At 43.4% G+C, this 25472-nt stretch overlaps 1 protein-coding gene across 4 annotated transcripts in view; it reads right to left on the reverse strand.

Annotated features, from left to right (window-relative positions):
* The window catches only part of MYO16 (myosin XVI), a 579863-nt gene that overhangs the window by 363306 nt on the left and 191085 nt on the right, over window positions 1-25472 (reverse strand). For all 4 annotated transcript variants that reach the window (XM_059144127.1, XM_059144126.1, XM_059144125.1 and 1 more), the window contains exon 4: window positions 14615-14758. In XM_059144127.1, coding sequence (XP_059000110.1) covers window positions 14615-14758 — 144 coding nt within the window. The remainder of the gene's footprint in view (window positions 1-14614; window positions 14759-25472) is intronic.

The raw sequence follows: 25472 nt of genomic DNA on the forward strand, positions 1-25472 counted from the left end.
GCGACAGGCTTCTGGAGAAAGCTGTGGTCAATCCCCCTTTCCTCAAAGGAAGGAAATGCTGGCCTAACCCTCCCCAGTTCTCCTTTCTATTCATTGGCTTTTCTTCAAAGACTTTCCCCAGCATTGTTCCTAGAGGGAAAAACAACCTGAACTTGACAATAGCAAGGCCTCCAGACCTTCTAGGTCCTCATTAGCATATGAAGGTTCTTTTGAAAGCCTCCCTCTTCCCTACCTCCCCAGCTCTCAGAAACCCCCTGCAGCAGCTCTTTCTTCCCAAAGGTCCTGTCCCAATGCTTTAATAAAACCACTATTTTGCACACACACACAAAAAGACCAAAAACCCACTAGTTTGCACCAAAAAAAAAAAAAAAAGGCTACCAATACATACACACAGCATCAGATAAATTCTGTATAAATTCTAAAATGTGGGGAAGAAGAAAGACAGATTACAAAACACATCAAAACATATTCACTGCTTATCTCCATGTAATCGAATTATTAGTGATTATTAATTTTCTTCTTTTCCTTTATTTTCTTTCAATTTTCTTTCTACAATAAATGTGTGATATTTATACTGAGAAAAATAGTTTTCAGAATAAACAATGAAAAAAACTATGAAAGGAGGTGAAAACACAGGACCATTCTCTTGGGTTCACGGAAAGTTTCGAAGATTCTGAAGTCGAAGGTGAGGAAGGAAACTGAGACGAGCCGGCGACTGTCTAGAGAGCGAGCCTGAATGACTCTTGAATCAATGAACAGCCACCACATAAATAACAGTCAACCCTCCAATTAAAAGATACAATTTCGTAAGCAAGCATACTGAATAAGTGTTTCCGAGAAAAAGCTAAGACAAGAAATCATGGGTTCCACATTAGTACAGAGCCCTCTGTGGTTAGGGTAAATGGAACATAATTTCAAGGTATTGGGCAAGTCGCTTCCATTACATGTCCTGCTGAGCTGCACGTTTGCCTTCGTATTATGGTTTTGTGTGAACCACACAATATTCGTTCACTAAGACCTGCATGAAGGAGCCAGCGTCTTCCCACCGCATTGATTACTCATGCAATTTTTCTCCAATACCAGTCAGGGCACTCCACTTTCTCAAAAAGCATAGTTTGGGGGCGCCTGAGTGGCTCACTGGGCTAAGTGTCTGACTCTTGGTTTCGGCTCAGGTCACGATCTCACGGGTCCTGAGGTCCGGCTCCAGCCCAGTCGGGCTTGGTGCTCAGCAGGGTGTCTGCGTGAAGAGCCTTTCCTCTGCCCCTCCACCCACTCCTGGACATGCTCTCTCAAATAAACAAATAAATCTTTAGAAAAAAAAAAATCATATTTTGTTCATCTGAACACCCCATACTTTGTTCTGAGAAAATACAATCTTTTCCAAGACTATTGGCCAGCACACTGGGAATACAGTGGATATTCTCAGTCCCGACACACCTTGCGCCAGTGGACTCCATGTGTGATTTATCTCTGATGCCTCATAGTATCAGCTCCTCTTTTTTTCCTTCTTTCTTTTTTTATTCTAGAATATTCTATTATAGTTGTACTGTTCCACACCACACCACACATAAGGAGGGGAGACCTCACAGGGTTTATGGTTCCTTGCATTTGAGCTAGGGATGCCGTCGGCAATCTTCCTCGCCTGTCCGTTTCCACGTTGGAATGACCACGCCTGTCCATTTCCTCGTTGGAATGACCAGCTTCTCGGGTTAATTTCAGGTCCCCCCTCCACAAGGAAATGCTGCCGGCACGTTTCCCTGGACTTCACAACAGTACCCGTTTCTGGTTTGCCTTCCAAATCTGGCTTCTCTTTTCCAGTCTTCTCTGCAGATTTCTGTTTCTCTAACAGTCCTCTAATTGGCATACTTCAGACCCTCTTTTAAATGTTTCTTTTTTTGGACTTCACATTTTGACAGGCTGATCTGATTTACTCCAGGGCTTCTGTTCCCGTGGGTGCAAATAAGATTCTCTCTCTCTCTTTCTCTCTCTCTCCACTTCCAGAACCAACTGCCTCCTGGATTTCTCCATGTACATCTTCCATGGATCCTGACCTTGACACGTTCGACTGGGAAGGCATGGCCGTCCCACAGAAAAGTATTTCTCCACCAGTGTTTGCACCATCCCTTCCAATTTCCCAAATACAGAAGTCTTGGAGTCACGTTTAAATTCTCTCTCCTTCTTTAACATTAAAAACAAAAACAAAAAACAAAAACCACAAAACCCCAACATTATTGTTGATTTCACCTTCAACATATATCATCGATATTTCCTTCACTCTCATCACTATACCCTACACCCATAGCGGCTTAACCAGCATTTCCGGTGATCTGCTCTGCCTTCAGTGAGGAGCCCTTAGTCTTAGTCCATGTGTGCCCAGAGCCCTGAGGACAAAGTTCTATTTTTCCCATTACAGCCATCACTCGAAGCTGAGATTTGACACATGGCATGCATAAAATCATTGATGTAAATATGTTAATGATTATACACTAAGAAACAAATTAGCATTTATGCTCACCTTTTACTTTCTCTCCTACACCAGAGTATCAATGGTTATGGCCAAAGAGGCTGTTTTTCTTGTTGCTCATGTATCCTCAGGAGCAAGCATAGCCGTGGGCACAGAGCAGATTCTCAATAAAAAATGTACTTGATGAACGAATGGACAGGTGAATTCACATCGTAAGTTAACCAGAGATATTTTTGAATATAGTGTTTCCATTTTCATCCTGAGTTAGAAAGGAAGAATGATAGCTTACAGCTTATTGAAGATGGCTTTCTTGTTCTAAAATAGTCATTCGAGTTTACACTCATTCAGAGAATAGTTCCTGTGAGAAGCAGGTAAGTCTGACGGCTGGAGGAAAAGGTGACATGCATCTGGATTCAAGGGCCACAGAGCAGATCTGCCAACAGTGTTCTGCAAGGTAGAGAGGGGGCTTCTTCTCTGCACCCAGCCCCAGACCATTGTTACGCCTGCGGTGGTTTTAAGAACCTCTTTTGATGAGGGACAGGGTCCCTGTCAAACTCTGAAATCCCATAATTCTGTTCCAGCTGCTGAGGTCTCTCTTTGCTTTTTAATAACTGCCGTGCTCAGAGGAGGACGAAGAAGTGGTAGAAGAACTCTAAGGCAAAGAATCTACCTTCGAGGTGTTTACAATTTAAGGAGTCCGGTTAAATGTACCAAATAATCCCAACAGCATCAAAGCGCAAGGAAGATGGTAGATACAGAGAGGCGGCAGAGATGGGGATGGATGTGAACTTTGGAAGCAGACCAGCTCCCGGTGAGCCCCTGCCGGGCAGTGTGACTGGCTGCAAACCCAGGCAGTGACATCACTGAGACCGAGGGTCACCTCACTTGCAGGTGAGACGGAACTGGAGATGGGCAGGAGGGGGACGCGGGATGCGATCGATGGACACCGGCTGCTCCACACAACTGGTAAATCACTGACCTCTACGTCTGAACCCGCCGAGGTGCGAATATGCTGGCTAACTGAATTTAAAAAAGAAACAGCGAAGTCTCAAAATATGCCATTGTTGAGATTTTCTCATCATCCGTGACCTTCCAATGAACTCTCCCCGATCTCCAGCGTTCTGCCCTCCAGTGTCTACGCTGCCAACTAAACTCCATTCAAAGGAGTCACAGAGAGGGGAGACCCTGGATCCTGGGGGGGGGGGGGGCGACTCCCCAGGGGGCGGGGCAGAGTCTCCTTCTCTCCTCCTGCCACCCTGAAAAGCCTCTTCAGCTTTTACCTGCATTTCACAGCCAAGTCTTGTAAGAGAGATTTTCTAAACTGTCTGGGGTCCCTGGTGACTCTCTGTTCCTCTTAGAACCCCACACTGGCTGAGAGCACCGTGAAGGCCCCGTAAGCTAGAAGGATCTGAGTGAGATGGAGACCCTAGGATCTAAGGGCTCTGCTCTGGGCCCTGCTGAGCTAAATGATTCAGTTCCAGGCAAGGCCTGTAAAAGCCTCCTCAGGATGCCCCTGGCCTGGGGATGCCCAAACCCTTTCCTAGGGTCACCCCTGTATTTGCCACTTTCATGATTTGAGAATGGAGGCGGGCGGTAAGAGCGTCCCCATGGCTGAGGGCAGCAGGACAGGCAAGCAGCAGGACCAACAATGCAATTCTAGAACCCACGTTGGCCGAGAACCAGCGAGAAAGGAAAGCAGCACGTGCCGCTGGACCTACTTCGTCGGCCCCGAAGAGGAAGCCCTGTACTGCACAACGCCCAGCTGTCCCAGCTGGCCTGCCTTGTCCTTCCTGCTAGAGTCACCTTCTTCCTGTCCCCAGCCGTGGCGTCATGCACATGCCACCATCAAATGCCTCTCTTGCTTCTATCAAGAAATTAAACTTTCAGATTCAGTCCATTCCACTTCCTCTAGGCAAACTGAAAATACGGCATGGTAACTGATTTTCTACTGACATCATTTTGGCTCGATCTTTTTTTTTTTTTTTTTAATCTACTTCCTCAAGCCAAAAAAGTCGTCTTATCTTTCACTACATACATTCTTTACTCCCATCTCGCCTCCATCTCATTTCTGGTTTTCAGAGATTCTAACCCAAAGTTTTTACTACTGCAAGTCTTCAATTACTACGAGAAGGGTTGGCCAGATGGTTCCCGTACCAGGTTTTCCTGTATTGGCTACATGCCCCCGGGGGGTCAGAAGGAGCTAAGCTCAAATGTATCTTACCTTGTCATGTCTTTCACAGGACACTCCCTCAACTTCCTCCCCAGTTCCCAGGGCACACGGATCACTGCGTTTCTCCTGAGTCCCAAATGGCCAGTGACTTGATCAACAGCGCGAGGTAACAGGTGCCCACCAGACAAAATGGCAAAAATACGCAAGCGGTCGTAGACACGGGGAGACAAGGTGTGTGTTCTGTGACACTGTCATTTCTGCCTCATCTACACAAATACCACTAATGGCTATTCATACTTCAATCCTGAAATTCTGCTGTATTATCTGAAAATTATAGAATTCTTAAACTAGGAGCGCCTGGGTGGCTCAGTGGGTTAAAGCCTCTGCCTTCGGCTCAGGTAATGATCCCAGGGTCCTGGGATCAACCCTCGTATCGGGCTCTCTGCTCAGCGGGAGCCTGCTTCCCCCTCTCTCTCTGCCTGCCTCTCTGCCTACTTGTGATTTCTGTCTGTCAAGAAAAATAAATAAAATCTTAAAAAAAAAAAAAAAAAGAATTCTTAAACTAAAAATCTTCAGAAGGCTGAGATGTTATTTATTTATTTTCTTAAAACAGACTCAATCATTAAGAGAACAGAGCCTACAAAACCCGTTGAAGAGTGACTTCCATTTGGCAAGTCCTGGCTCAAACTTTCTGAATTGAATTATAATATACACATAGAAGTATAGATCTCATAAAATCATCACTGACTATGAAAAAAATTAAAGTATAAGTTACCTAACATCACATTTTTATTAATACTAAAATACCCAGATCGGGTTGCTGTAGCAGATATAATACTGAAAAAGAAATAAGGTCGTCAAGAGTCAGGAAGGACAGCACAGATCTCACGTTACAGCAGTGGCCAGAGATACGCACCGTTCGGGGTCTTATGAATCACCGCAAAGTAAGGGAGTAGCCTGCACTATCCTGGTTAATAATGTACTTTTCTAAACATAGTTTAAAGATTGTATGTTTCTTTGTATTTGACTGTGAAGGAATTTCTGATTTTGTGGAGCTTTATTTAGTAATAAACACTGCACCCAAGTCCCTGGGATGAGTTCTGAATTAAGTAAAAAATACTCTGTCACCACATGGAACAGCTAGTGTGACCGGCAAGTCTGCTCTTCCAATGGCCGAGTCCAAGAGGGAGTCCTAATGACTGGAGGCAAAAGACCAGCGTCTCTCCATCTGCTCATGCTAGTGAAGTGACTTGATCCTTTTCTCTTCCCCTTTGCTAAAGAGACTCTACACCTGCCCTTTCTCCTCTCATCAAGGAGTCTGTACACAAGCTGCTCAAGGTTCTGCGATGTTCTGTCCTCCCCCTCCGCCTGATGGACACACTTGGCGCCCGCTTCAGATGTCGGCTTGATGACCAGCTCCAGGGGGGCGTCTTCCCAACCCCTCTGTCTAGCACATGCCCTTGTCTGCCACACCAGGGACTGGGTTAAGCTCGTCCCCCTTCTCCCGCTGTAGCCTACATTCGATAGGGACCGTCTCACAGATAACAGAGTCATTATTTCCCGCCATTCAGGATACTACCCATGTAGAGGCTAATCGCTCTTTCGCTGGGATTCCACAATAGCCACTCAGCCAGGGAAGACCTAGAACACCATCTACAACTCACCATCCTGAACCATAAGCCTTAAGCCTTATGCGGGTCCTTCCATCAGTATCATGAATTGACTTTCTGCCTGCCCCACTAGTCCCAACTGGCTTGTCCCAGGTTCCAGGCAGAATCCTCCTGCTCTGAGCTCCACATTTGACCGACGGACTGACTCTTGCGTTTAAAATGGTCAGCTCTGTCTACACGGAAACGAGGCTCCGTCCATCTCTTTCTCCCTTCTCATTACATCTTCTCACCCGCGCCATGTTATCTCTCACGTCCGTGGCCTTCACCTCCACTGACAGCCTCCGACACAGCAGCCCCTTTCCTGGTCTCTTCTTCCACAGTCCTGCACCCAGCCCGGTGCCCTCGACACATACGGCCTGGTCCAGACTGAAAGTCAGTCGTACTGTTTAAAAACTCCCACGCTGTGCTACCCATGAAGAGGCGATACTTCATCATTCCAAAGCTGTTCTTGAGCCCTACCAGTGAAGGCAAGGTCAGAGGGGGGAAGGAAGCTCAGTCAGTAAGCATGCCCAGGTGTCTCTGACCCGGCAGCAGGAGCCCCGGCCCCGTGTGAAGTGGCTGAGGGGCCACAATGGCCCAGCCTTTCTCAACAGGGGCTCTGGCTGTAACTGTTCCTTAGTTCCAAGGCCTGCTTTATTAGGAACATTCCAGAGGTATAGGCCAGTCATTTCATTTGAGAAACATCTTAGAGCAGAGCATCCCATCATAACTCCTTTGCTGCAGCGCGGTCGGTAGTAGCTAGAAAACCTCTCAGCTGAGTGCATCTAGTTTAGAAAGACTCAGACGTCCACACGTCCACACAGACCCCCAGAGCTGTCTGTAGTTCAGCTCATTCCACCCCACTCCTGGAGGAAATGCAAATGACAGCCACGTTCCGCTATAAATAACCGCTCTCTTACACTACAGAACTACTCATGGCTGCTGCTTGTGAGAACTGGAAACAGCTAGAGTTACCCAAAAGTATCACAGCCTCTAAACTCTGGAACACTATGCAGCCGCTAAATATATGTTCCGACGAAATATTTAGAAACACAGAATAATTCTGTGACTTTAAGAGACAATATGTGGGGCACCTGGATGGCTCAGTGGGTTGAGGGTCTGACTCTTGATTTTGGCTCAGGTCATAATCTCGGGGTCCTGGGATCAAGCCCCACGGTGGGCTCCACTCTTGGTGCAGAGTCTGCTTGACATTCCGTCTCTCCCTCTCCCTCCGCTTGCTCTCTCTGCCCCCATCCCACAAAAACAAACAAACAAACAAAAAACAAATAAATAAAATCTTTAAAAACAAAAAAAATAGACAATATGTACATACACAAATTAAAGTATTTCATGTGCATTACACTCACCCACACAATTAGAACCAGGACATGTATTAAATGTTAACATTGACTTTCTCTGACCAGCAGGATTGTGGGTGACTTTTATGTTCTTTTGGTTCTTCTATATTTTCCAATGTTTCTAAAATAACTGTGAATTGCTTCTTTAATTAGAAAAATAAAATGTGTTCCTAAAAGGATATTCAGAAATTAAATCTAAATGTTTTACAATATTAATGAGAATTATTAAAACTTTAATTGTCTGAAATATAGAGGAAAAATGTTGTTTGTCATGAAAAGCACTTTTGAAGAGGCAATATAATTTACTAAAAATGGGAGCTTCAATAAATGAACAGGGAAACCTAAGGAAGTTTCCCTTAGACCTTAGACGTGCAAATGTGTGCTTCTCAAACTGGCCGCGCCCGGGGAAAACCTCAGGTGCTCACGTTTCTGTCAGATTCCCATGAAAGGTGTATAATGTATTTCTCCATTCTTCAAAAAATTTTATGTCAAGTTATAGATTTATCATGAAGCACACATCAGTAATTGTTTTCTGAAATCACTCTTACGGTCTTAATCACTATGAATACTGAGTGAGAATTTTCACCATAGTTCAGGAGGAATTTTCACCACAGACTTTAGCGATGGGAAGGGTTAGGGAATGATAGGTTTACAAAAACACAACATAAGAACAACACCCAATGTCAGACTCACAGAAACGGACAATAGAAAGGTGGTTCCCAAGAGTTGGGGTGGGGGAGACGGGACCTGCTGGTCAGAGCACAAGCCTCCGGTTCTAGAAGAATCGGCTCTGAGGACTGGACACACGGCACGGCCACTCGAAGTATCAACACTGCTTTGTCCACCGGAGTTTCGCCAAGACAGTGAATCGGAAGCCTTCTTACCACAACAGAGTAAGAATTACTGGTCACCGTGGGAAGTGCTGGTGTGTCAATAACCCGCCTACCGTCATCATTTCACAAAGCACTTACGTCAACTCCTCATGCTGGACACTTAACAGACCATCTTATTTGCCAAGAATCGCTAACTTTCATGGCCATGAACAGGGCTGAGAAGCCAACGTAGCTCCTTTCAAATTCTTATCTGATTAACCCAAAAAATAGAACCTTGAGTAAAAAAACCTGGACGTCTGCCAGATCTCGTTCTTTGACCCACTTGCCTTTAGATCTCGTGAGACAAATGAACTAGGAGAAACGGTGAAAGCCATCACAGCGATGTCAAAAGCGTTCTGGGCCAGGCCATGCTGGGGTTCCCGCGTGGACAGCAGGCAGCCTGACTGCCCTGAGGCGTGGCCAGGAGGTGGTAAGTGGGTCCACAAAAGCAGGCTGCTCTTCAGGGAAGCCTTACTATAAAAATGAGAGGGACGCCATGGTGACAATGACAGGAAAGACATTTAATTGGGCTTTTCCATAGTTTTTAATTACTGGAAGATCCTGCGACAGAACTATGAATCTAAAGGAGGAACCCGACAGAAAGACCGTGGAAATGGGAGATGGAGACGTGAGGCAGAAATCCTCTGACAGGTGGCAGTTAGTGGAGTACAGAGAGGATGGAGGGGAATTTAGCTTCGGCAGGGAAACAGATGCGTTTTCCGGATGTAACAAAAGCTGTGCATGGATAGGAAAAAACGTCAACGGTTTGTTGTTGCTTTTGTCTGCTAGGTGGAAGCTGAAGGCATTCAAGCCTGTAAACTTACTTTGTCAGTGAAACTGACAGCAAAAGGACCGCTAAGAGAGAGATTCAATATTGAGTGTGGGGTCACTTACGTAAAACGTTGATAATGATGCCAGGCCCTCTACCATAGCTCTTTTTGGGAAATCAGATGTACCTTGAACCCTCTGGATGTATAGCTCATTTTCTAGGAAGGAAGATCACCTTCTTAAATAGCAGGGTACCCCATGTCCTACTATTTAACAGATTACAGAGACAGGAAGGATAAAGCATAACTAAACAGTATGAAAGTTGCATAGCAGTCTTTAACCACACCACAGTCTAAGCGACGAAGGAGCAACATTTGGGAATGAGTTAATTTTGATCTATCGGTTTAAGCCCTCTAACACAAAGTAAGCAGTGTGTTTTTGAAAAATCATTTCCTACCTCAGTTATGACAGAATTGTTGGTTTCTCACATTTACTGGCCCCACCCGTTAAAATGATCCAGTCCCACAGTACCCATTTGACATGGTCCATGACACACTGTATCCAACAGGCACAAAAATGATGAACGTCAAATGTGCAAACGCAAAAGGCCAAGGACCGAGAAAACATTCAGAGCAATTTCCAGTAATCATCCCCTTGTTACTGAAGTGAAACAATGATAAAGCTTTCGCTGAGCCTCACTTAGTCAATGACTACCCACCTGCTAATATTTTCCCTGTGCCTTCTGATTTCAAAGAGTAAAAATACCTTGAAAGGTCTCCTAGTAGTAGGTAACAGAATTAATTCACCGTTTTGTAAATAAAACTAATTAAAATGACATCTTAGCCTTCTGTTGTCCATTACTCATTTTTTGTAAACACATTTAATAGATGCCCTTTGTGGAGTAAGGTTTATTAAATAACTCCAGGACATGGAATATCAAATTATATCTTCCCAAGTTTTTCAGTAGGAAAGACAAGAAGTCCGAGATGATTTATCAGTAACACAGGTATATCATTTTCTCAAGTAGAAGCAACCTACAGTCTTTTATTCAATTAAATTATTTTCCTAAAATAATTAATACCAAATTCAAGGGATATATTTCCGATGGTTCCAAACACACTGGACTGTTGAAACGTGCAGATTTGCCCCAGCTTGGGAACTGGTCATGGGGCAGAGTAATGTAGCACCTGTGGCCACTTTGCAATATCAGATGTGAAAATTCAGAACCCTGCAATAAATATGTTTCTTTTACCCAAAGTCGTATGAGAAAAGATGGAAGAACTGAGCAAGTCTCCTCAGAAACGGTTCCCAGTGCAGTCCTGAGACACGAGAAAGCAAAGACAAGCCTACCATCCCTCCCTCCACAGACACGGGATTGCGCAGATTCTGAGTGCATCCGTTCTTCAAGATACAGATTCACGAATACAACACGCCAGAAATACACGTACATAAACATGTTGAAACGCATATGAAATCAAGATTTCCTAGAGAAAAAGACCTGACATGACTTGAGTTCATCACTTATCAGCCTTTGTGATTCAGTCCTGAGGGACAGAAGAGATTCTTAAAATCTGGGACATGGCCCTGTACATTGAAAAATTTTTTTAAAAAACTAGAGATAATTCTGAGTTATAGAACATAGTGTTTGAATATGGAGCAAATTAGAAAATATTTTTAAAATTAGGATAATGTAGAATGAAAAATCAGAACGTATATATGTGAAATGCTCAACAATTTATAAAATAAAGTGAGGAAAAGAAAATTCTCAGTGGACAAATTGTAATTATAATGTATACTACATATAATTAAATACATGTATAATTAGATATAAATATAAAAAGTTATAGTGGTTTAAAATTTTATTTTGGGGAAGCAAAACATTTAGATTTGAGATATGTATTATTAATAGATTTCTTTATATAAAAATAAGGATTACATATTAAATGTACTGCTCACATCATAGGAATGCTCTACACTTCCAGTGACAGATCTATAAAATTTCAGGAAACTCCAAAACCCTATCCAAATACGTGCTGGAAATTGTAAAAATACTGAGACTTTTTCTGTATAAATTTTGAAAAGTCTTGCAGAAATAACCATTTTTTGATCCATCCAATTCCTAAAATATATTGGGTTTAGATGATTTTTATTTCACTCTTAAAATTCTAAGAAAATGTGTATTGTTTTGCTTAATAAACACAGTGGGTGCTCACTATTCATAGACTCCACATTTGCAGATTTGCCTGTTGGCTGACTTTTTCCGTAATACCACAAGGGCTCCTTGGGCTCCACACCCACCGTGGTTCCTGCACAAGCACGGAGTGGGGACAAGTCTGGTCCGCCGGTGCGCACGTTTGCAATGGGGATCCCACATGACAAGTTTAACTTTCATAGTGCAAAGTCTCTGTTGTGGTCCATTTAGTGTGTCTTTCACACTTCTGTCCTTTTGTTGGCGATTTTGTCATTTAAAATGAGCCCCAAGCAGGGTGCTGAGATGTTCTCTACTGCTTCCTAGAGCAAGAAGCCTTATGGAGAAAGCACGCGTGTGGCTAGGCTTCCATCAGGCACGAAATATAGCATTCCTGGCCATGAGTTCAATGTTTATGAATCGATAGTATATATTTTAAAAGGTGTCTTTAAGGAGAAAGACAGATAAAACAAAGTTCCCACAGACCAGCTGACGACGATGTCATGACCAGAGGCTCGCGGGAACCGAGTGCTGCACTTCCCCAAGAGCTGTGGTTCAGCATTCACTAATGCGGTGTTTGCAGTGACCTTAGAGAACATAACTACCACAAATAACAAGAATCGAGTGTATGTTTCTTATCTGTCTTCCCAAATTCTAAATATCAGTTTGAAATCAGTGTTTTTAAAGGGGAATGAATGTATGATATTACGGTGAGAATCGGGGTATCATCTGTCCACTCTGGGGACTTGCCATTCTGTAGGAAGTCTGTCATTAGCAAGAGGACAGCAGACCGGGGGCTCAATTTATGACACCAAATCTGTCCCTGCCCTTACTCTGGGGCCTTCAGCACAGATCCTGGCCTCTCTGGGCCTCTGTCCCTCACCTCTAAAGGGCAGAGAAATCTAGCATCTATGCAGTAGGGTTTCAGGAGAACTAAGTCAATTTATCACTAGAAAGCATATGTAGAAACATATCAGACACATAGGAAGGCTGTGCCAAAGTCAATTATTATTACCTCTCAGAGTTTCATAGATCATCTGGCAAGAGTACTGACAACATTCGCAGTACCTGAGCCTATTTCATGGACACGAACCTTCTGCGATCCAATTAAAATAGCAACGTTCCAGTGCTGCGCAGTATTTGATAGCAACACACACAACCACACACATCTCTACTCCACAAAAGCTCATAACACATAATTATCTCTCACCTCACTGAAATTGTTCTTATTATGATTTTCTAAGAGACTTGAAAAAGATGATTCCAGTGCTTTTAACACAAATGCCAAGCCTCTACTCCTCAGTCCAACAAGTGGGAGTCATCTGTGATCTGTGGTCTTTCTCTCAAGCCCTACATCCAACCCCACACCAAATACGGACAACTTGACCTTCAAATACCTAGATGCGAGTCACCTCCCACCACCGCCACCACCACCATAGCGTCTAGCCCGGGGAGTGACAACAGATGGCTCCCCCATTCTGGCCCCCCTTGTCCGCTCTCCACAGAGCAGCCAGAGGGATCTTCTCCAACAGAAGTCCGATCGTGTCACTTCACCCAAAACTCTCCAGAGGATCCCTGATTCACTGGGGGTGAAAGAACACGGGGAAATCCAGTCACGACTCACTCACATGTCCCCTTCTCCATGAGGCCACCCCTTAATACCCTCCGCTCCTCTCCTCCTGGCCTTCCCACAGTTCTCTGTAGTTGACATAACTGTGTATTTCACTCCTTTGCGTATTTGTTCTTTCCGGCTTCTCCCCAGGAGAATGCAAGCTCCAAGAGGCAGGGATTTGCGTTTTTTATGTTCATGGCTGACCCTCTTCGTAAAGACCAGAACACTCTCAAATACTTACACAGTCTCTTACTCATCCGGAATCTTTGGAAAATGGGAAGAATATTGGACAGGCAGTGCTAACACCAAGTCCAGTGGCACTTACTCCTGGAAGTAGAATAAATCTCTCTTTTGAGGTTGTAAACAGGAACACATTCCTGCTACAATTTTTGTGTCAATGGGTTTCATCCATATTTATTTGAAAGTGAATTATTCCTGTGGATAGATGGCTGGGCTGGCTATTCCACGGTGGCAAGGAGACCACTCAGACTTGCTTCATCCATGATCAAATCTCTCAGTGGTGCCCTTACTTGTTTGCTCTTGTCTGTTCTTGCCACTCTCTCTAACGTAAACTTTTTGTTCGCCAGGTAGCATCTAGAACATAGGGGTTATTCAATAAATATCTGAATGATGAATAAGCTGGAAGTTCCTCAAGGGTAGGGATTATGTTAAAAATAGTAATCAATAAATATTAATTCAATGATCAGTAAGTGAAGGTCACTGTAGAATATAACTGTCAGAAATACAACTTTGTACCTGATGTGAGAAAAGAGTCACTGCAGAACCATGAACATGTTAATTTGGATACTATAGATTTAACTCTATGATCACACATGAAATAAAACTAGCTTCTATTTCTCAATTCTGTCTCCCAAAGAAAAGCAACATAATCAGACACGGAGATGTGCAGGTTTTCTAAAACTCCTGCATAATTTCTTAAGAATCTTTGTTAAGATAACACAAGATTTTTTTTCACCAGAAAAAAATCCCAACTCTCATTTCTGAAATAATTAAAATATATTGTGAGGTTCAATGCTAGGATCTAAGCTATAATAAAAAAACAACAGCAACAAATAACTCTAGTAAAGTTTTATACTTAAAGTTTTCATTTTCTTGTAAAGAAATGCTGTAGACACTGGTTTACTAGATGTGAGCAAGACAATAAGATTCAACAGATATCTTTACTGTATGCCTAGCTGGCTAAGAATTAAGAGAAAGGATTGAAAGAAACACCACTTATGAAACCACTTTAGTTAGGATTCACTTGCAAAGTATAAAGGCATATAATTTCCCAGAAAAAAAACTAGCAGAGTAGAGCTCCACACGACATCTACACAATCTGTTTTATAAACTCTGTCACCCACAACCTTAGTCTCTAATTATCTTGTAACTCCAGGAAAATAAAGGGTAACATACATACATATTTTTTTATCAACCAAAGTATTACATATTGTGAAATAGTAATAGTTAAATATATAGCCTTTGGTATGCTGTCAAATCTTCCAATGGTAGAAAACTAATTGCTTTACTTACTAATACAAGCAGCAGGACAATGTCAGGGTTATCACAAGCGCAGGCGATGTGCATTGGTGTCCAAAAGTCTTCATCCTGGTGGTTGACATTGACCCCTCTGTCAATCAGAATCTCTGCAATGAAGGCATTATCATACCGAGCACACTGAAAGAAAGAAAAAAAAAAAAGAAAGAAAGAAATGTATTTCAAATGATGATAAGGTTCATTGCAAATGTCCATAGATAAAGACTTCAATGCCAATTTAGAGGTTGAGAGATGGGACTAACGATGCTCCAGCTAACCTACAAGCTAAGGGGCAGATGGGGGTTGGAGGATTCAAAGGGAAATGGCATCCACAGATAGTAGAAATAAAAATGAGAACATAGGGACAGACATTAAGAAGGAGGAAAAAATTTCAGTCTTTGTGTCCTCGTCATTTTTACAAAAGATTACCAGAAAATCTCGGACCGCTTGCCAGAATTATCTTTCTGAAATACAAATCTGATCATATGAGCCTTCTGCTCTAAAATATACATATTTTGTTATTCAATTTTGTTGACGAAAAAAGTTTTACCCCCTTATTGCATCCAAGACAGATAAGACCCGTCATGGTCCTTCTAAACGCATCCCCCATCATCCAAACGCAGCCTTCAGCCTAGCTGCAAAAGATAAGTCAGTACTCCAGGGTGCCATCTTGGAACAGTTAACTATTGGTAATTTCAGAATCTTCTAACATGAATTTTAATCATTGTGTTTTATAGAAATTTCACAGTCTAGTAAATCAAACTCTCCAGGAACTTGTTTTGCTCTTCTATTTATTATTTATAGGTAAAATTTATTAAAAAAATTCAAAGTCAGGGCTGGCTCCAAGGGTACACAATCTCCATAGTTGTGCTTAGGCAGTTCCTGCATTTGGTTTAAGGCTCCACTGTTGTCATCAAGAACTTTCAATAGTTATTGAAGAGTCCCACATATTCACTTGCCCTGCACCTTATAAATTATCCTGTCCTAGTATAAGTCTGATATTTTATATCTATAAGCTACATCAGTTCCAATGCATGTTAGCTAAATTAATATTTTAAGAAAAGATTTAAGCTAAATAAGCTAACTACAGATCAGCAAAATTTCTGAGTTGATAGATACATGTTTCCCATAGGATTTGAATTCATCCAACAGTTTCCCCTCCCACAGAGAAGTAGTAATCAATGCTATCATTGGAAATAGCATCATGTCAATGTATCAACTATTCCTGGACCAGACAATTAAAAACAAATCATGGGAGGGCTTTCCCTTTTGAGTAACAGGGCCCAGACTGGCATTCCTGCCCAAAATAACTGCAACAAAAGCAAAAACTCTCAGACAAAATATGACTTCCAAGAGCTGGGAAGAAACAATGCAGTCCTACTGCTGCTGTTATTCCAGCTCCCTGGCTTGAAGGGCTTTCCAAGCTGCAGCACAGTGAGAAGAACCCTGGTCACCCAGGGCCACTTAAGAGGAGACTGAACTGAAAGTCCAGAGACTGAGTTGGCCAAGATATAGGACAGAGTCACAGAAAGATCAGGGCTGCACAGAGAAAGGGGACTTCAAAGGTCTTCTACCCCCACCTAGAAATACTAAACTCCAGTTCTGAAGGGCTCAAACTGCTTCCAAATAATTCAACACCCCCCCAAAGAGAGCTCAAGGTTATTTATAGAAATATGAAAATATTCAGTACCCAACAAGGCAAAGTTCACTATGGCAGCATCCAGGAAAAAAAATGACCAGATATACAAGACAACAAGCAAACAGGACCCACAAAGAGGAGAGAGGGGAACAACGGGAGCCAACTCGGAAGCAATACACTTGTTAGAATGAGCAAATCTGCATGTTAAAACTGTTACAATAACTACATTCTGTGTGTTCAAAAAAACTGGGAAACTGTTGAACATGGTAAGCAGAGATATGGGAGACAGCAAAGAGACTCAAATTTAACTCCTGGTGATGAGAACTACCAGGGTGGAGATAAAAAATACACCAAAGGATGGGATTAACAATGGACTGGCTCTTGCAGAAGATAAGACTGGTGAACCTGAAGACGGTAACATAGATTACACAAAGTAGGACAGAACAATCAATGACTTTCAATAAGTGAACCAAGCATCGGTGAGCCATGGGCAATCTCAGACAGTAACCAAATAGACTGATAGTACCGGAAATAGGTTTTACAGAAATTGATTTATATTTTCATATTATTTAATTTGCATTAAAATTAGTGATTACAAGATAGCCAGTTTTTAAAATTAGGTACAAGGTTTGAACTGGTATTTCACCAAAGAAAAAAAAAGACACATGAATTGTGTTTCCCAATCATGATGCAGTCATGGAAGAACATCCCTATCTTCCTCCAATATCTGGTGGTCTCAAGACCGTGAGTGGTGAGCACGGTGCAAAATCATGGTTCAGGTTCCACATGAAGGAAGATGCGGAGGCATCTGTATTGGGATGCATGGAAGCACCTGGGGCAATGGCACACGTGAACTTGGAGGGATTGGTTCCGGTTTTGAACCATGACGTTTGCTTTTGTGAAGTACTGTGTCCTGTATAACAGTAACGAAGATGCTAAGACCCCGAGTCCCATTCACAGGAGCTGCAGGTTTGGGTCCAACGACTAGTAAGATGAGGATCAGAATCTAAAGGCTCAATAAATAGGTTTTAGAATTAGGGCCTGGATCCAATTTCTTTCAGGAAATTCACATGCTGCTAACACGTACTCTGCTGTCTTTATCTTTTTGATAACTCCCTGCAGAATCAACAGTGATAGGACCTCCTCCTTCCCTGTCTTTCAAGACCCCCTCCACCAGCACCTCAGGAACCCACATTTACAATTCAAAGATACCTACAGTTTGGCTCTTCCCTGTCTTTTACCAAAAAAGAGTTAATTAGATACAGTGTGGAAAATGGTATCAGCCTCTCTCAAGTAATGTAATTTTTAGACTCACATTTCAGAGGATCATGAATAATAATTTGACAGCAATAAATACCTTCTAATCACACTTGTCTGAAAAGATTACGATAGTTGAACATTCCCGTTACAATGTTCTTACAACATTATTGTTAGATAGTAAACCTCATTCTCACTGGAAAGGATTTTCTTCCAGCTAGCAAATCTTTCTCCCAATTTAGGCCGTTCTTCATCATTTCAACCAATTTCTGGCAACAGTTTATTGCAGCAAGAAGGTGGCTGGACTGCCACTAGGTCCCCTTCAGAGAGCTCTGAACGCAGCAGTCGTCTCCCCCAATCCACCTGTCACCATCCCCTGCGTCTCCAAGGTCCAGACAGGACAGGCTACATAACTAGTGGGACCCAGTGCAAAATGAAAAAGTGGGGCCCCTTTTTCAAAAATGACCAAGAATTTGGGGGCATCTGGGTGGTCCCGTTGGTTGAGCATCTGACTCTTGATTTTAGCTGAAGTCATGATCTCGGGATATGAGATCGAGCCCCATGCCGGGCTCTGAGCTGAGCATGGAGTCTGGTTAAGATTTTTCTCTTCCCCCAGCCCTTCCCCCATGCTCTCTCTGTCTCTCTCTCTCAAATAAATAAATACATTTTTTTTTAAATGACTAAGAATTTTAAGAGGGTGACAGCAGAGTATGGAACCAAGCATGGGTTCAGTGGAGCCTAAAGCGACCATGTGGACCCCGTGCCTGTGAAGCTGTCCTTGAACTGCCAGATCTCTTCATGCACCCCGCCCCCCAGGTCCCTCAAGTCCACACACTGCACTTCCTTCCAGCGAATCCCTGGAACCTAGTCTGTTTCAAATAAGCCTTCCTCACCTAGAAATGTCCGTAGAACCTAAATCTATTTCTGTGGAAACACCATCTCTCCTGCAGCCTCCTCCACGGAGCAGGTAAATTTCCATCTGGCCCTGAAAAAGCTTAGCCAGTTTCTGAGCATATTGATTTTTTTTTTTTAATTTTTATTTTTTAAGTAAGCTTTACACCCCAGTGTGGGGCTTGAACTCACGACAGTGAGATCAAGAGCCCCACGCTCCATGAACGGAGCCGATCAGATGCCCCTGAGCTTACCGATTCTGATAGATTCACTATTCATTCACCTTAATATGCTAATTTCAAAGTCACTCGATCCTTACATCCTAGCCCTATTCTCCCAAAAAGGTCTTTCTCCCCTTTCATCAGAGTTCTCCACTTTCATCCCCTACAATCACAGTCGTCCCGCAGTGAGCACACCAGTCACGCTGGGTTACACACCCTCTCTGGAAGTGTAGAAGGCTCTCCCTCTAGGCCCCTAGAAACCTCCACCGCATTATACATTAGTTCCCATCCCCTGGCTTGCCACCCCGAAGACTGGCTTCATGCTAAATTACTAAATCCCAATATCCCAATGGTGATCAAAACATTCCATTCTGCCTCCTAACGCGTATTTAGAGAGCAACACCACAAACAGCTCCTTCCTCCAACACTGTTCATTGAGTTGCCTAGGATTAGTGAGAACAAACACCCCCCACACTAACCAGCAGTCCACAGCTTCTCAGGGAATGCATTCTTTCACTGTTTGGAATTGTTTGTAACCAAAGGTAATTAATGTCTCTCGATGTACAAACTCAATACAATGCATATTATTGATTCAGCTGAAAAGACCCTAAAAACCAAAGAAACCAAATTAACAGACACAATTTTAAACTTTAAATGTTTTGTCTTTTCCCTACATCTTGTCATAAGGGATCTTTTATGTATTTTAGTTTTTTGGTTGGCTAACGACCATATCCTGAACAACTCTGAAATCTATCACTCAGAAAATTCAACGTTTTCTACAAATGCTGAATTCCCACATTAAACTCCTTGTTCACACATGGAAGTTATCTTTTGCAAGTTTTTGGTTTTCTTTTTTAAAACATGGGTCAAACCTGTCACATTAGTTTTCTCACTGTCTATATATTTTCAGGGCACACTTCTCTTTTTTGCTCTTCTGCGCAGATTTCACAGCCACCAGGGTGGGAGAGATGAGCAGAGAGTTACCAGGACAACATTCAGTTTGATCCCGATATCAGTTATCGAGTGGGTATCACGTGCTAAGCACAGTTCCATTATTAATCAAAAAAATTCTCTCTGAACCCTCCAGAAGTGGAGAGGAGAGGGGAAGCAACATGACTTATGCATCAAATTGGATTAATCATTGTCCACTTTTCTTGTCCTATATTTACGGGTTCCCAGTGGTTCAAAAACTGTCCTACAACCAGAGACAGATGGAGAAGAGACAGAGATACACAAAGAGAGAGAGAGACACACACACACAGAGATATGTTTCAGTAGGAAAATGAATTTGAATTTGCTGCAATATTTAAAAATCTTTGAAATCTCTCTAGAACTCCCATATGGCCCCTTGTACTGAACATCAATCCCCACCAGCCACCTCTTTCAGCCAGTGCCGAGATCTGTACAAAATCACTTCCACTTCCCTGCCATTATATCACACTGAAGGATCGCACTCATTATAATGTCATCTTGAACATACTTATCATTTTTGCTTTTCATGTACAGATGGTCTCTGACTTACAATGGTTCAGCTTATGAGTTTTTGACGTTATGAAGGTGTGAAAGAATTCTGAATTTGGATCATGTCCGGGGCTGGCGACATGCGGTTCGAGCCCCTCTCATGAGGCTGGACAGCAGCCGCGGCTCCCAGGCAGCCATGCTGTCGTGAGCAAAGACAAGTGGTACCCTGCCAACCACTCGGTACCCATGCAACCATTCTGTGGTATCGCTTTCAGTAGAGAGTGCAATAAATTACATGAGATATTCAACACTTTATTAGAAAATGGGCTTTGTGCTCAATGATCTTGCCCAGCGGTTAAGCTAATGTTGGCTTAGCCAGGTTAACTACAATGTTTGGTAGGTTAGATGTATTAAATGCATTTTTGACCTAATGATACCTTCAACTTACATGATTTATCCTGACATAAGCCAAATAAGATGTGTTTCTTCTCTCTGGCAAATACTTGTCCTACAGATTACCTCTCCATACATAACCTAACCCTCTGAGCTGAGTTATAGCTCTTATTTCCACCTGCATTCCAAGAACAGATATCTTCCAACCAATTGAACCAAACTCAAATTATAAAACCAGCTATTACTAAAGAGATTCAGATGTACCAGAAATTTTAAAATCCTAATAGGTCTTCTATCTAGAAATTTTAAAATCGTAATAGAACTTCTATCCTTTTAAGTGACTGCAAACTCTGCACCTTCAGCTGCAATCTCAGTTTGCCTCACTTTGAATCACCAAGATTTTACCAGGCAATGCTCTCTTCCAGGCACTGCACTTGGCAATATACAGGGTTTAAGGACATAGTAATATCCTTGGGAAACAGACAATCCAGTTGAATGAGATTGAGGGTGTTCAGAGCATTCTAGATTCACAGTGGATGGGTAGCTAACACCCTGATAGAACTGGACACCCCAGTATGGGACACTCTCAACAGGTTTTGAAGGACTCGGTGGAGGAGGGAGGGGTGGAGACATTCCTAATCCGTTAAGAATTCACTGAAACCCTACCCTTGTGCTTAGTGCTGTGCCAACCCAAAGAGTTGGTCATGGACTAGATACTGTCCCCAGTCAATAGCCTCAAAATTCAAGAGGGCAATGCAGCCAAAGAGAAGTATGATGGACAGGTCCAGTGAGCTATGGGGGCCATCTCAGAGGAGCACCCCAAAGTAGGAAACAACAAAACAATCAGGAGGAGGAATGAAATGGCTCTTCGAGGAATTGTCATTTTCATGGAAGGTCTTTCTGAGAGGGTCAGTTTCAGACTGAGCCCTCAGTGAAAACCTTTCTGGCTGAGACATACAGCTTCCCTGAAGAAAGGCTCTGTTCTCTCAATGCTGGTCAACTGGATTTTTCTCAAAGCTCACAGTTCAAAGACATCTATAAAAAATTCCTTGTCCAGATTCTAATTCTTTATAAATGGGGTTCTGTGGTTGCAGAGACCAGGTGAAATAGAACACAAATCTCACTGGTAACTTTACCAAGGAATTTTTCAGAATTTGCTGTTGAATGAACCAGTCCTGTGTGCTGTATTTACTCAAAAATGGTAAATTCACTCCCCTCAGTCCCTGGTGGCATTCTGAGAAACACACTTTTGTTGCCTTCTTACCCCTAAGTCATGCACCCACGCAGTCCAGATAAAAATATGCCCACCACACAGAACAAGGTCAGGGTTTTCATTCAAGATTTAGATGGATGCTGTACTCATGATCGAAGATCCTAGACTTGGGCTTTCCAGTTACGGATGCCACGATTCTCATGGTCCAAAGAGATGCTGGATGTTAAAAAGTCCAGCCAGAAATTTGAATCTTAATCACTTCCTTGGAAAAAATTTAAAGAGTCACTATTTCCAGGCCACAGAAACTGCTTCTTGCTTCCCAGCCCTTTCCAGCATCACCTCATGGTTGGGCTCTCCTGCTCATGGACATTCTCCTTTTGTGTCCGTCTTGCTCCTTCACTTGCCTCCTCGCTTCCTGTTGCCCCATCCTGTACGGATGTCCCCCAGTCCTCATCACCCAAGAAAATCCCAGGAACGGCCCCTGGAGAGGGCACATTTTCTTCTGCAATGATGCATTTTCTCACCAGCACTTACCCTCACAGCTTTCCCCCCTTCCTTTCTGGGAGAACAAAGGAAGGCGAAGTTACACGGTCAATACCCAGATGCTTCGGAAACGTCCATGTATCTCCTGACCACTTTTGCACTCTAACACCTAGACCAGTTTTAAAATTAGATCTTTCTTTAGACATTTCCTCCACAGCCCTAATATTCTGACTCTTTTCAAAATATAATATTCTCTCCTCCATCGAAAAGATACAAAGATGTGGAACAGCTGCCACTGTAGTATTTTGCTAATTATCTCGGCTTCTTCCAGATCCTAAAGCTTGAAAGATGCAGAGAGAGAAGCCCAATGAGCTGCCAATTCAGACACCAGAACTTCTTGGAAGAGCAGGAAGTGATTAAAACAGGTAGTGTTAAGCCTCTAACAAAAATGCAGTCTTAACTAAGTTCATTAACTTCTTTGATCACATGAAGCACACATGTCAAAAGGAAAAGACTTTGCCTCCTCTCCCCAGCCTGAGTCACTGTTAAAAATTTCTGGTCTAGCTTGGAGATTTTCTCTGCTTTTGCAAAGAATGTCCCCCTTTCTCTCTTTCTCTCTCATCTCATCACCAGATCAAAGAAAAAGTAATGTCTATTTCTAGCACATTCCATTTAAGCCTCACTGTTCTGCTGCTGTCACAAGACAACACTGAAAGAATTTGCGTTTCATGCTCCATTCGCGAGGGTTTGGTCACTACTGGAAGCTCCTTCTCAAGAGCTTATTTATTAGAAGTCTTAACATTAAACCCCCACACAGCGGTTTAGCAATACCTGTGTGATTCTGTTTCCAAATTCACAAATATAATGTCTTCCCGAGACTTAAATCTGTGCTGTCGGCTGCTGCCCTTACCTCCCCTCTGTCCATCACGGGACGTGATATCTCCCCTAGGTTCGATACATGAATTATTTACAGAAGGGTGGGCAAACAAGCTGATCTGGAAGTATTTGTCAAAAATTTTGAAAGAAAACAAAATCCCTGTGCGGGATGGGAATTGTTAATCTCCAATATCAAAGTTCTCCTGGTACTTCTAAGAGAAATGCACTGAAATCTACTCTTGGAATCAAGAACTCAATGAAGAAGAACTGAATGAAATCAACAAAACTCTAGAAATCTCAACAATTTCCACTGCTTTTTCTCCATGGCCCACACAAACAGATGGTGCCTTTTTCTCAAAGGCGTCGATCTAAGCATCTCTAATTAGAGCTTCGGCATGGATAACACATTAGGATTCCTAACGCAGGATGCCCCAAAGGTGGGGCTGACAGCCCAGACCCTCACCCTTGATGTTTCAGATGGCTAAATTGCCTTTTTCAGCACCTAAGGCATGTTGAAGCCCTGTAATTTTGTCTCTCTGGCAACTCGCAATTTTTCATTTGCTTTTATTTACTCAGGAACCCCAGGAAAGGAAGACTCGGTGCTGACCCTGGGGTCCCTCGGCCGTCCCCAGGCTTTCTCACATGCTCCCCAGCCCTGCCTTCCTTTTGTCTGAGGCTCGCAGCCCATGCCTGATGGTATGAAAATGCAACATAGCTGCCCCAAACGGAGGGTTGAGAACGTGTTTCCCTCTGCCTTCTCCCTTGAATCCTCTCTTTTCGTTTTCCTTCTGATTCCACTATTTCTGAGTCTGTCTACTCTGTGATCTGGGCCTCAAATAACCGACCTCTCATTAGCCAAAGATGCCCTTAAGTCCTGGGGCCCATTCGTTTATCCGTTCATTCACGGACACCCTAGTGAGCATTTCCTGCACGTGACCAGCCAAGGATATAAGCGTGCCTAAGACAGTCACAGGTTTTGACAATGCAGTCTAGCGGAGAGAGAAGACACATCACCCATTTATCACGGCCCATCATGACAAGATCTGCAGGAAGCAAGGATCGTGCGCTTGGAGAGCTTGGATGGAGGAGTAATTGCGTCTGATCAGGAGGGTCGGAGAAAGTGTCAGGACTCTTCTCCCAGTGCAGGATGGCCTCTTCATGGTCCTCTGCCACGATCTCCTGTTTACCCCCCCGCCCCCCCAGGTCGGCCATAGCCAGTGGTTTACTCTTCTCCCTCCCTGGGAAAACTAAACTCCATATGGGCAGAGAATGTGTTCTGAATCTCTGCATCCCTGAGAGTGACCATGGCCTCAGACATTAATTAATTAAGTAGTTAATGCATTAACTTTCCTACTCAACAAGTCTACTGAGCAGGTACCAAGAGCTGGGCACTCCCCTAGGGACTGGGGATACAACAGGCCAAGACTATGCCCAGTTCTTGCTCTCACAGGGAGGACAGTCTAAGAACTAGGATGTAATCACATCAGTCTATAATCTGTTTGGTGGCACCTGCACACTACGGGGAAACTAGACACCAGATGAAAGTCGAGTTGATTGTAGAGTGGTGGTCATAGGCTGTTCTTTCCTATAGGGCAAGCCAGGGAAGGCTGCTCTGTTAGATGACTTCCAAGCAGAGACCCAAAACGAGTGAGGGCATGAGCTGTGTGGACACGTGCAGAGCAATGTTCCAAGTGGAAAAGATGGGGGGTGGGGGGGATGCACCTGGAGGGAGTAGGGCGGCAGGACCCAGCAAGGAGCTCTGAGAACAAGAGGGGAGGAACCGAGGTGGGGCCATGGCCAGGGCAGGTCATGATATGTCTCTATGCAGGACTTTGGGTTTTTCTTTGAGTGGAAAGGGAAGTTTCTGCAGTATTCTGATGAAACAGAGAGGTTGAACTGACTTCTGTGCGGCAGCACCCTGCAGGGTAGGCAAAGATGGGACGGGAGAGGAGAGAGGCTGCTGCTTATCCTGAGAAAGGGATGAAGCTGTAAGACAGGGTGGCAGGGGTCCAGGGGAAGGGACAGAGTGGCATCTGGCTGTAGGTCGGAAGACCAGAAAGCTGTAAGACAGGGCGGCAGGGGTCCAGGGGAAGGGACAGAGTGGCATCTGGCTGTAGGTCGGAAGACCAGAAAGCTGTAAGACAGGGCAGCAGGGGTCCAGGGGAAGGGATAGAGTGGCATCTGGCTGTAGGTCGGAAGACCAGAAAGCAACCACTGGCTTGACTCCTGGCAGAAGGCATTTTATATGTTCATTACAGGCAAATGCATTTTATATATACAGTTGTGGGTCTCTCTCTCATACACACACATGCTCAGTAATAACACTGTTGGCAATATTAACAATGAATTCACATCGTTTGTTTACAGAGAAGGTCTGTCTTCCAGTCGTTGAATTAGAAGGACCGTGTGCTCTCTGAAAAC

Source organism: Mustela lutreola, chromosome 13 (genome assembly GCF_030435805.1).
Source record: "Mustela lutreola isolate mMusLut2 chromosome 13, mMusLut2.pri, whole genome shotgun sequence".
In the NCBI taxonomy this organism is placed as follows: Eukaryota; Metazoa; Chordata; class Mammalia; order Carnivora; family Mustelidae; genus Mustela; species Mustela lutreola.